Source organism: Corvus hawaiiensis, chromosome 2 (assembly GCF_020740725.1).
Source record: "Corvus hawaiiensis isolate bCorHaw1 chromosome 2, bCorHaw1.pri.cur, whole genome shotgun sequence".
Lineage (NCBI taxonomy): Eukaryota > Metazoa > Chordata > Aves > Passeriformes > Corvidae > Corvus > Corvus hawaiiensis.
Window position 1 is genome coordinate 34,546,620 of NC_063214.1, and position 12,960 is coordinate 34,559,579.

Consider the following 12,960-nt stretch of genomic DNA (forward strand, 5'->3'; position numbering starts at 1 on the left):
GGGGGTGGGGTAGAAACCAACTGGCCAGCTGGGTACAGGCTATTATCATATAGAAACAAGGCATGCTGGGGATGGTTCACTTTCTCGACATGACCCAGAGGAAGGCTGCTTATCTCTGGGGAAGGTCTTCTTGCCCTCAGGCCTCTCTCCTCCAAGGGAGTGCAGAGGGCTCTTGTGCCAAGGGCTCCCAGCCCTCCACAAGAAAGTTCAGGCTTTACATAAGGACACACCAGCTGGTAACGACCTACCTCTGGCTTGAAAGTGAAAGTTTGAGGAGCTTGCTTCAAAATTTCCACTGCTTCACTGTAGGAAATTCTGCCAGAGGAAGAAAAAAGTCTTTAAGATAACTATGAAAGAAATAACAAAGTTTTCTGGCTAAGTGCCACGCTGGAAAATTAAGGAGGCATTTCCCCACTACCATGCCAACTTGTGTGTAATGTCAGACTTCCCAGCAATGCTTCTTTGGACAGAAACCAAAAAGCATTTTATATGGCAAGAATCCTATGCTTTCCTGTGCTTTGGCTACATGCAGGGCAGGAAGTGCTAAGCTCTCAACACTTCTGCATTATTGCAATGTTGCATTTCAGTCAGAAGTGAGCTCTGCAGAGAATTGCTTCATAGAAATCTGTGGATTTTTTAAAAGAAAACAGTATGTCCTCATCAGCATAGCTAGAACAACATAGTTCAGGGTGTGTTAGGCAAAAATAACAGCCCAGGGTGCAAAGGGCTTGTAGCTCAAATGTTTCCACTTTACTTTGTAAAAACCATGCAATTTATGTACACCACTGTTTCTCTACTTCTCTGGCAGATTTGAGAGCAGATTCTCCACCAATTTCCACCAGCACAAAAGAACAGCATCATGGCAAAGCAAACAGAAAAAGTGCAGTGAACAATGCTCCAGGTTTGGTAACTGGAAATCAAGACTCACTGGAAGATAATGTGGCAGCCAAGTTTTCCACATACCAAGCAAAATGTTGTGGACAGAGAGAAGAAAGAATAATAAATGATCACAATAATTTCATCTTTGTATCACCACCTAAATCCAACTAAAAACCAAATTCCCTAAGGAGCACTCTTTACACCCTGTTACAAGGTTTCACTAAACCACGGAAGGCTTCTGGAGGAAATACCTCAAGAAGAAATATATTGCTCCACATGTTTGGGTTATGTGAGGCCACAGACCAAATGAGGTATATCACTGGCACACGTTCAACACATGTAACCAATGTGTGTAAGCCAGGAATGCCCCAGACCTGCCAGCAGCTGATGAAGGGAGAGACAGAGAGGGAGAAAGGGATGGTCTGACTCTCCCTCCTTTTCCTTGGAGCATGGGAGAAGCTGGGTGCAACTTTGTCCTTTCAGGAACATCAGTTAGGTCCAAAGAGAGGACTGAAATGGGGAGATGGTAACTTCACTGAGGTGTCCCCTGGTGCTCATGCAGGCAGAGGCACAGGGGGGATCCATGATCCTGTTGCCCAAGGGTGGCTGTAGCTGCTTAACAAGATAACCAAGGTTGGGATGAGAACCCCTACAATGTTCTGTGGGATAAATGGAGAGCTCCACCATTTGAAGAGACAAGCAGGAGTAGGGAGGACGTGGCACTCCTGGGGGCCAGTGAGGGATACCCAAACCCTTAAGTTCTTTAGCACGAACAGAACTGGGATTAGGAGTTACACAATCAATTGGGAATAGAAAACCAATTGGGATTTTTAAATAGCATAAAATACTTTCATAAAAAGAGAGCCACTGGAGTGAAAGTGTGAATGAAAGCAGAGCATCAAAGCCAAAACCAAGCAAGACTGTGAGCAACCATTGTGCAGGTACATTGTGCAGGCTGGAAGGAGAATACTCTTGAGGATCTTGTTCAGGGGAGCAAAAGCCAAAGGCCAGCAGATTCAGGTGTCAGTCTCATGCAGAGGTGAAAGGGTATACCTGACAAACAGTAAAAGGGAACTGCAACTCATGCTCTTTTAGAGACATTATGCTAACCCAGAAGACACTGAGTTGTGAAAGAAAAAGAACATATACAAAATAGGAACTCTTTCCCCAAAAGCCCTCTGCAAGATCATTTTGAAATAGTACTTACATCATAAATTTGTGCTTCAGTATTTGTTCCAGCCTGCCCTTGGTCAAAACAAGAAAAACATAAACATGTAAAGCTACCCTTAAGGGTTCAGGGGAAAACTCAGGAAAGTGATCTCCCTCTACAGTGCAATTTGTGGGACTGCTTTCTGATCTAGATATAGGTCAAAATCCATTCCTGGCCATTCGGTGCTAAAAGGGTACCCAATTATTGAAACTGCTGATTCAGAGGCTGCCAGATGAAATGAGAACTACAGTCCTACCACACTTGCTACCAGCTACACAAAGTTGTGTGTCCTCTCTCTGTTGGCCTGAACAACCACTTAAGCTCAAGCTGATATTTAGCTTTTTACACTTTCTTAACACAGGACAACACAGTAAAAAAAGAAAAAAATTAAAAAAAAATAAGCCTTCCCATAGCCAAGAACCCCAAAAACACAGGACAAGATTGCAGTTCTTTCCTGTCACATGCATTACCTTCTGTGCAGGAGCTATGTATTTATGAAAAAGCTCAACATCATGAGCACATTTGGAGAGCACAGTGCTTGTCACTGTCTTGAAGAGATCTTCCATAACCTAACAGAGAAAAAAGGAATGCATGAAAAATGAACATTGCTTAGGTGTCCCAGACTATAAATGAAACACAATACACATCAGCCAAAGGGTACAGAAGGAGCTTCTGTCCTTCTGCATGGCCAGACTGCATAGGAGGGAACCATCTTGCTAATGCTCCTAATCAGCAGGCTTGCTTAGTAGCTGAAGATGACTGGAATCTTTATTTTTGCTATGGGTTTAGGGCTTCAATGTCAGCTGATGGTCTCAGTATCTTCAGTCAGGTATCTCCAGCAAAATAAACCACAGCTAAAATATTCAAGCAGCAATCCTGGCCAGCCACAGACACATGTTACAACCATTTGTGGCTCTGGTCTTGACTAATTCTTAGTGAGGAATCTGTCCTGTGATGAACAATTCCAGATTTATGCTTTGTTGTTAGAAAAGGCAAAACCGAAGGAAAGAGAATAAACATGTAGTGTGTAGAGCAAACCCATCAAACAGATCTCAGCTAGGGAGACTCCGTGCAGTAAGGGCAAAGATGAGTAGAGAGCTAAAGCAGAGGACACATCAATGCAGGGATGTTTGAGAAACTAAAAAGATGTGGTTCCATTTCCCTAAACTAATGTGGATTAACTAAATGACATTATCATCCAATTTGGATGTACTTATCCAGTAAAACGGGCTTCACTCATTAAGAAATTAAAATGCCATTAAAAGCCCCCATATGGGATGCTACTGCATTTTCATCAACCCATTTTCTCTTTTGGTTGAGCAAAGCATCCAAGCCACTTGCTGTTGTGCAGACTAAGAGTTCCCATGGCTCCCTGTAGTCTTACACCAGCACAAAGCAGGTAGTTGACACCTGTGGTATCAACTGATGATCATCCCACCTCTTCTTCAAAATCACCCTCCTATTCTCATTTCCTTTGTAAGAACAGAGCAATGCAGCTGGGGCTGCACATCATCTCAGCCTGGGATGGGACAAGGTTTTTCCTAACAAAAAGCATCTCAAAGTTCTGGCACATTCCTGGTTGGTTTTTTTGATGAGCGTAATAACTGCTTTATTAATTGCAGATGATGCCATGAAGATTTTTTGCCTTTTCTTTTACACCTTTTTACAACTTCTGTATTCTTAGTGCTTTTTGCCTTCATTCTTGGACTTGTTTGTCAAACTAGGAGACTAAACATTTTAGAAGCTTCGTAGTTAGGGATCAGTGTGCCCCAGACCCCAAGGTCCTCTCCAGAACACATTCTGTAAACTAAGATAGAACCATCCAGGGGAAGGTTCCTTGGGGAGGAGGGCTCATTTGAGCCTCTCACTGGGCAATCTTTGATAGATATGCTAATTAGTAAGACATATAATGTTATACCAGATCTATTGTGGGTGGGTGTGCATTGCTGTGTGCATTGAGGTGCATTTGACCTAAACATAGTGCACCTAAGGATCCTTAAAATAAATACAGAGGTAAAATCCCTTTTTCCCTTCTAACAGTGTCTGACTCTTGATTTTAAGACCAGGAAAAGGTATCACAGAGTTGACAGAAGTGAAGTTTCCCCTAATGATACCTAGGTGAGCAGCAGCCCCTAGATACCACAAAGCCTGTGACTGAAAAGATGAACCTGTTGTTCAGTCAGCAAATCTCAAGAAGAAGAAGCAGTAGGTCTATGCCTTAAAAGGAACCAGATCTTACAATATAAGAGGAACACAAGGCACAGAAACAAAGGAGCTAGGCTACTGACATAGGCAAGATGAGATTTCAGGCATGTTGTTCAAACTTATGTTTAGAAGAACATCCTTCACACTTGTGCCAAGCTGCTGAAACACTGCTCTGTGCTGGTGAACAGCCTCTGCATCCCACCAGCCTAGTGAAGCAAAGCAGTCCATTTGGACTCCTCTGGAGCCAAACTCAGACTCAAGACTCCTGCATCAACCTGGGCCCTCCTTTTAAAAACGGGAAGATGCAAATAAGGGAACAGCATTATCATATGCAGATGAACAGTTTTACCCCTCCTAATACTCACAGAGGAAATGAAAAGCCAGCATTCCTGCTGCTGAGTGGGAAATAACCAAACAGTCAGGTTTGAACTTTCTTCAAAGTAGCTAGAAAAAGGCTTATGCAAATGAAATTAGAAAACTTCTTGGCAATTCATCTGGTTTCACCAGGCAGAGACGAAGGGATTTTACATTAAGCTTCCTCTTTCTAGAAAATGAAAGTATCATCTGGTTTCAGAAAAGCATGTTGTTTAATTAGCACTTTTTTTCCTCACTGTGCGATAAAGTAACAATTAGGTTCCCACAGCACTCAACATAAGCAGCTTCCTCTTGTGGAAAAAAGATGTGGGTGGTATGGGAAAAACAATCTGAGAAATATTTCCAGGTTTGAGACTGAGGTTTTATCCTGGCAAAAAAGACAGACACGTGGGTCATACACTGGCCTCCTCACTGCTCTTATTTATGACAAATGTGTACTAGGCACAAACAGTAGATGGAAAAAAAGAAAAGGAGGGAAAAAATCACTCAAACTGAGAATTTATGTCTTTAAGCAGAGAGTATAATGAAGGACTGCAAAGTAGGCTATAGGAAAAATGAGTGGAGAAGTGTAACCACTGGCTTGCTGGTTTAAGGCAACACATGAGTTTGAGATACAGGTGACTGGTTTGAAGACACTCTGGAAGAAACATGTTTGACAGGAGACCTATACAGGGAAAAAGGCACTGGAATCACATCAAGTAGCTCATCTCACAGGTGGGACTCCAGATATCCCAAAAGTCCAACAATGTGGTTGCTTCACAATGGCAATGTGGAAACTGTGCTGGTAGAAGGGCAGGTAAGGACGACAGAGGTTAAATCTTTCTCCCTTTCTTCAACCCTTTTAGTCCACCTCTTTTGATTTTCACTTTTGAAACTTCAGCAGTATCAACCTTGGCCTTCCCCAATGTTGCTCTGTTATTTAATGGTTAACAGTTCAATTTTGATTAGGAGCAGCTCCCAAGGGTATTGCTTAATTGTACCCTGGATCTTTTGATACTGCAACTTACCCTCTTCCCAAATAAAATTATGACCAGAGTTGAAACAGAGCAAATCATCAATAAAGCAGCAGTAAAAGTCAGCAGCAGCAACTGAAGATGCTGTGTACTCCAAGGAAGTTCAAATAATCATTTTTATTACGTAAGAAAAATCGCATGACCTGCCAGTAGGATTTTTATTTATGGATTTACCTGGGCATGCATATGAATGCAATGTAGATCACAGGCTACTTACATATGAAACACTCACCAGTGGCCCACTATTTGTTGCCTCCATGCTTGCTCACACACACTGTACATGTGTGCACACACACACACACACAGAGGGGAGGATTCACATCTGGTCTTGGTCATAAAATCTTTTCTCTCAGCAACACAACCAACAGGTCAGGCCCTACTCTGAAGAGATGCTGTTGCTGTGCAAGGAAGGAGACTTGTCTGCCAGACCACTGCTCCACTGGCCATTGAAGCTGAATGCTGATAAAAGTTAGGGAAGAGAAAAAGCCTCAGCTATGGCAGCTGGATGCCACCTCAGACAAGGCACCTACAGTCCTGTAGATACCCCAATGTCCCTAAAGAGTGTTGTGCAAGATACTTAGAACAAACCTCTCCATGTGATTACCAGTGTTTGCTCCCTCAAAACTGCAGCCAGACTTGCCCAAGTGCCTCAGCCTTGGTACTGAAGACAGAATGCTGAGTGTAAGCTAGTCTGGAAATCAAATCACATACATCTTTTAGATGCAAGCTCTCTAAAGCTGACACCCAAAATTGGTGCTACTGATTTCATTTCACACCTGACCTCCCCTCTGTAAAATGGAGGTAACAATGCTCCATGTCACTAGGCTGTAATGACAGCAAATTAATTTTGATGAAGTACATAACCAGTGGAAGACAATACTTCTGCCCTCAGGACAGAGCTCAAATACTGAGTGTTAAATTGTATTCTTCATCTTAAAGAGACATATTCTCCATCCCTTAAAGAGACAGTGGTGCTAGGACGTGATCTTGTTAAGGAAAACTAACACTATGCATAAACTCCTGAAAATGCCCTCAGGAAAACTTCCTTCTGGCATTTCCTAACTTTACAGCCTAAATAATGTCTTTTTTAGTAGCATCGCTTTGTATGTGCTTTTGATGAAATTCAATAATGACTGTATCATATAGCCTCTCTGAGACTCCATTAGTGTCATGAATGAAGGGGGATCCTTTAAATCTACTGCAGTGCTGAGACAGTGGAATGAAAAATAGAAGACAATGGCCTACAAATACAACTACATGACACAGCATTGAAGAGAGAGGGAGAGACTGATAACAGGCATCTCAGGGAACAAATGAAGCTGGAGACCTTGGACCTCCAATTCAGGTACTGGAAGGCTGACATCTCTGGTGAGTCCAGACACTTCCACAATTGGACCTCTTCCACTGCTACCTGACCTTCTTCTAAATCCTTCTCTTTCTCATCCATTTTGGAGGAGAAGTACCTTGGGGCAACCTGGCCCAATTTCTTAACTGGACTTAAGGAAAGAGGCTACAGAAGTCCCTCCTTAGATACCCTTACATGCACCCTGTACACTAAAGCAGAAATACTATCACCCAGCTATGCAGTGTAAAGTGCTGCACTGAGCACATGGGACTTTCCACAGAAAGCATTGTGAAACCAGTATTGTGAGAGTTGAAGCTTCTTTGTAGCACTAAAACATGTTTTGGCACAGAACAGAAATTTAGATTGCATTATTAAGACACGTGAGACTTCACAAGAACTGTGCTACTAATTTAGGAATAACTGAGCACTACTCTGTGCAATTACAGTGGGGGAAAAAATGCTGCTCTAAGATTTCAGGCTCTTTGTTCCCAAATACATGTAACTTGGTTATTAAATCATCTTTTTTCCTTATATTTTGTAAGGAAAGCTATGTTTCTTTTGGAGCTTTGGCTGAAAGATCTCAAGCCTCATAAGCAAATGGCAAATGTACATCTTTGTAGCAAGGCTCTTTAAAGGTGTGTATAACCAAATACTTCAAGACGTCCATGAAGAAGCTGAGCATTCCCAGCATGCAAACTTACTCAAGTGAGAGATACTTAGTCCAAATGTTGAATAGCAATTTAAAAAGTAAATTTTAAACAATCCAGCTCCTTATGTGAGGACAAAGTTTGGATGCTAACCCTGGCCAAGAGCCCCCAAGGCTTTCAACTGGGCGTTTTGCACTGAATAAAGAACTTGCAGATGACAATAAACAGACAAAACACCCGACGGGCAGATACGTAAGGGAACACTGAATTTAGGTCAGTTACACCAGGAAAGAAACTTAGGGCTTTAGAGCAACTGGCAGGGTTTTCTGTTGGTTGCGTTTTTTTGTTTGATTCGTTTTAAGAGAGATTGCCCAATGATTTAAAAATAAACAAAATGGGAACTCCACTTCTGCAAGTAAGAACACCAGAAAATTAAGCCTGTTGCAATACAAACTCACTATGAGAAATGCAAAATAATGGCTACTAGGAGACTTCCTGTTATAGGGAAAGCTGCTCGTAAAAGACTTTGGGACAGAGGGAAGATTTAAAAGAGAGCACAAGCTGAGACTTCACAAGATACTTAGCAACAACAAAGGCAAAATTGGGGGGGAAAGTTCCACCTTTCACTACAAATAAAAGCCCTACATATTCCAAAACAGTTCTCAAATCTAATTCTCTGATTGTCTGAACTGGCTGTTTGTACTTCAAAAGCCAGGAAATCAGGGTTCTCCACACAAGATATGTTGACTCTGTGTTGAAGGGCTCAAACACCACTTAACAGAAGACCCTGCTTATTATACTAGATAAAAGCAGTGAATATTTCAACTGGCTCCTGATTACCTAGAGAAACAGAGGGCTCAGGAATTAAGGTGTGTACACATACATAGGCTGTGCTTTACAAATGCTGTTGTGGAGAAAAGGAGAGAGAAGAGGAACAGCAGGATGCTATTCATAATGGAGCACAGACTCCCAACAGGTCAGTCCACACAGCCCAGTGCCATCCAGACATCCCAGATTCAGAAGCAGCACACAGAGCACGTCAGCTCTGCTCTCAGGCCATGCTGATTCAGCACTGTATATGACCCATGCTGAAGAAACCACCACCTGGATGTTATTTTATAAATCTGCAGCCAGTGCCCCAGGTAATTTTTTTTATAAGGTTATTTCTCCAATCGCTTTCCACAGAGCTTATCTGATAAATGAGAGTGCGTGTGGATGTTTACTCGCAAGTCCTACTGGGTATAAGCTGGCTTATGCTGAGACTAGTAAGGTGCATTAGCATCCCTCATGTGGTTAAACTGCAACTGAGAGATCAATCCTGAAAAATCAAAAGCCAGCTAAGGATTTCCTCCAGTCTTCCACTAAAGCCACAGTGAACAGTGTATGCCAGAAACTGTTCTTCCTACTTGAGATTTCAATGCAGATTTCAAGGAGGCCTTTACAGAGAACACCAAGGGACACACTGCTTAAACACTGCTCATTCAGTGGAAAGGTGCTGAACATTTTGAAAGGGAGACTGCCACTTTCATTAGCACTATTCAAGCACATTTACGTTCCCTGGCAATACAGCAACTTTGGAGCTTCCCACTCAGATGAGGGCTGTGTGCACCTGTATCTTCCCTTCCAAATCCCCTTTATGGCCTCATCTCTGCTGAGAAAACCCTCCTCCTTGGGAAATACCTGTGCAACCTCTACATGGCTCACACAAAGTGAAAGGAGCTGTGACCTCAGCTGAGGGCAGGGAGCACAGCTCAGGGAGGACGTAGGAATTCTGGTACCACTCCTGCATTAACATCTGGAGTGCCCACCTGCATGATGTCCTGAAGGCTTTCAGTGAAGGACAGCTCAGCCTCCACCATATAGAACTCTGCCAGGTGCCGGCGACTCTGTGAGTTTTCCGCTCGGAACGTTGGGCCAAAGGTGAACACGTGAGTAAAAGCCCTGCAAGGCAGCAAGAAACAGGTAGGTCAGGTCCAGCACACAACTGAGTCTGTTACACCTAAAGTCCTCACTTTTCTCCCAGCATCTAGAAACAATCATGTTTCCAATTCATCTTCAATCAGTTTAATGGCACTGCTGAATAAGCTGCTGTTCCTGTTCCGTTCCTTCATGCAGGCATGGAGAGGGGTTATTCACAGCTCCAGATGCAGGGAGGTTGCACACACACTATTCACCTTTCTCTGAACACAAGTCGTGCTCAGGACACTTTTTGTGACTTTGTGGGAATAAAACCCAACATTCTGCAGAACCACATAACTAGAGAAGCACCCAGGTATTGTACCAGTCACGCTCTCCTCATCCACGTGCCTTTACATTTCTTTGGCTGCAGTGCCTGACCTTCATGGGTGCTGTGAGACCCCAGTGCTCAACAGAGCAGAGTGGGCCCTGCTGCTGGAGTTGTTGGGCTTGTGAGCACTGAGGGGTGGCCAGTGAAGCCCAGCAGGATGGGAGGTCTATGGCGTGCAGTCCCCCTCTAGTGGTAAGACAGAAGTTCATTGCTCAGAGAGCCATCGAGATAAAGAACTCGGCTCTTCCACACAGCTAAAAATGGTTCAGCTGAAAGGGGTCCCTACTGCACAGAACACATCTGGGATAGAGGCTGATGCTGAAGCAACCAATGCATTTCCTATTAAGAAGCCATTTCTCCAGCCACCTTTTGAGGAGTCTATTTAAATACATCCTCTCTTGTTCTCCAGTCATGTCACGCTGTGTTTCCACTTCCTCCGTGAGAAACCTTCCTATCAAACACCAACACACCTTTAAAAGTTTTGATTTTATGTGGGAAGCTGCACTCCAAGCAATACCTTTTACACTGTGGCCTATGAACACTTGGGCTCCTGGATGCCCTCAAGCCAGTGAGAGGTTCCCAAATAGATGCTGTGACATCTGTGCTTCCTCTCATGCTTCATGGGAAGATAACCATGACTGGGGAAGAGAGCAAGCTGCTTCAGAAGAACCATGAACTGGGCAGCTGCTATCTTTGGTACATCTTTAACTTGATGTTATTTTTAGCTCCTAGCATGTAGGAGAAAAAGAACCCGATCAGTAGAGATTAACCACAGTCTGACACTCGAGAAAGGATGCATGCTAATTGCTGGGGCTGCCATTTGACTTGCATCTTGATCTGCAAGCTTTCAACTTAAAAAGGATGTTCACTGAAGTTTCTGAACAGGCTAATTTTGTTAAACTGAAGTTTAAATAAATAAACACTACAAAAAGCAGCATTTTTCCTTTGCCCCTTATGGAGACATCTGTGCTACAAATAAAAGAACACACATATTCTGCTTCACTCATCTGTTCCCTCATGTCACATGTTGGTTAAAGGTTATGATCCAAAGAAAGAGCACTTTTTTTTCCTTGAGTTGCTAGTAGTAAACACACCAGAAGAAAGTTTCAGGTCAAGACTCTGAATACGTAGCCTGCCCGTAGGTTTCTTTTCCCCGTGGCTCTCTTTTCCCTCATCCAAATAACACACTTTCTGTCTCCACTTTGCTCTTGTACCTGCACTCTCATATATGACCACAGCATTTACAACCAGCTAACTAGATTTTGCAGCAAACATCTTTCTTCAAGCATAATTTTCAGCATGACACTTTTCCCTCTGCTGCCTTTCTCACTTGCTGCGATGTTACAGAAAACTTCTGCCACTCCGTCATCCTCCTTCAAGCTGCCCTTTGCTGTAGCATCTACAAAACCTCAGCAATGTTTAGATAAGCGATGTACCAAGACTATTACTCACTGCACAGGTCATTCATTATTATATCATCAGCTCCTTGTGATCCCCCATCTGTAGCCACCTGTTGTCCTGGGTGATACAGAAATTCATGTTCTTCCTCACACAGCTTTTTGGTTTGTTTTTTTTTTTTCCCCCATGTTCCTAACAGCACCTGGCACAACAAGGTCTTGGATCCAAAGTGTGAGAGCCTCGACTGCTATAGCAAGACAAACAACAAGTATGAAACAATGAGTCATGCAGTCAAAATCATTTTATGTTTAAGGCAGAACTGGTCAAAAGCTTTTGTTTTCCAGGTTGCAGATGATGGCCTACAGTGGAAAACAGGAGTTAGATGCAGGTTCTTGCTCTACCTGTCCCCATGTTTCAGGCTTTTGCTAAAATATTTCAATTTGAGGCCCTTCAGTTAAAGAAAGAATTTTTCCTAAATAAATGAGTATAGTCACAAGTTCAGTTTGTGACTGAGCCAGGATCAGATACAAGATGAAAGTATTTTGACAAGCTTGCAATTGCTGAAGTACTCACTCAGGTCTGCACAGTTTGATGTGCAGGTCTCTAATGTCTCACTGACATGAAGGCCTCAAAGTAACACTGAAAGCTAAAGCGTGACACCAGCTGGCGAGCAGGAGATCCTGTCCCACAGGGCAACAGTCTGGCTTCAGGGAGAGACATTTCTCAGCAGCTGTCCAGGCACAGGCACTGACACATCAGTTACTGTAGGTTACCGTGGCAGAAGGACAGTCTCCAGCAATGCAGGCTACTAAGACCCTTTTGAACTGCACTTACTTCCTACTGATCAGCAGCCCAAGCATGATGACTAGTTACTCATCTTTCAAGGGGCTTGCCGATTGCAAGATACCTAAAACCAATAAAAATTAAAATAAACCCCATCCTCTTACTGCTTCAAGGTGTCAACGATGGTCAAACACTTCATAGTCAGAGATCAATTTTGTACTGCAAGAATAAAGCCTCTCTGTGCCCAAGACAGAGCTTTTGGAGAGAGCAAGTGCAGAACAACTCTCACAGGAATCAATTTCTGTCTTTCCTCAGCTCTAGGCACTTGTACACTGAGAACCCCCTACATTTACAAAACAAACCATTAGCACGGCAACTCTACGGACTATCCTGAGGTGCCCATCAACAGTATGTGTAAGGGCTTTGTGACAGCTTGTAGAACCTACCATTGCTGGAGTTAGCTCCATCACTGGTGTGGGGCTGAATTTGCCTGATCCTTGAAAGAAGGGAAAAACAACACTTCCCCTCCCCCCCCATCAAATAAACGCCCATCTGCAGGGAGGGGAGGAATCATTCATTTCTCAGGCTAACTGTAAAGGGAAAAGACAGAAACAAGTAACTGTGAGAACTTCACCAGAATCATGGGACCCTGGCAAAGGGAAACTAGCCAGATGTCACGCTGGCAAAGAGATCAAAGGAGCGCAGTAAATGCAAGTCATCTGGTAACAGCAATGTAGCACTGACCAGAGGCCTGGACACAGGCATAGGCTAACCTATGACACAGAGAAACACAGCTAAAAATACAGTCACTGTTATCA

At 43.2% G+C, this 12,960-nt stretch overlaps 1 protein-coding gene across 2 annotated transcripts in view; it reads right to left on the reverse strand.

Annotated features, from left to right (window-relative positions):
* Positions 1-12,960, reverse strand: part of NARS2 (asparaginyl-tRNA synthetase 2, mitochondrial) — a 50,809-nt gene that overhangs the window by 11,204 nt on the left and 26,645 nt on the right. For both annotated transcript variants that reach the window (XM_048294915.1, XM_048294916.1), the window contains 4 exons: positions 9,483-9,615; positions 2,560-2,658; positions 2,087-2,124; positions 249-315 (listed from right to left, as the gene is read on the reverse strand). In XM_048294915.1, the coding sequence (XP_048150872.1) occupies positions 249-315; positions 2,087-2,124; positions 2,560-2,658; positions 9,483-9,615 (337 nt within the window). The remainder of the gene's footprint in view (positions 1-248; positions 316-2,086; positions 2,125-2,559; positions 2,659-9,482; positions 9,616-12,960) is intronic.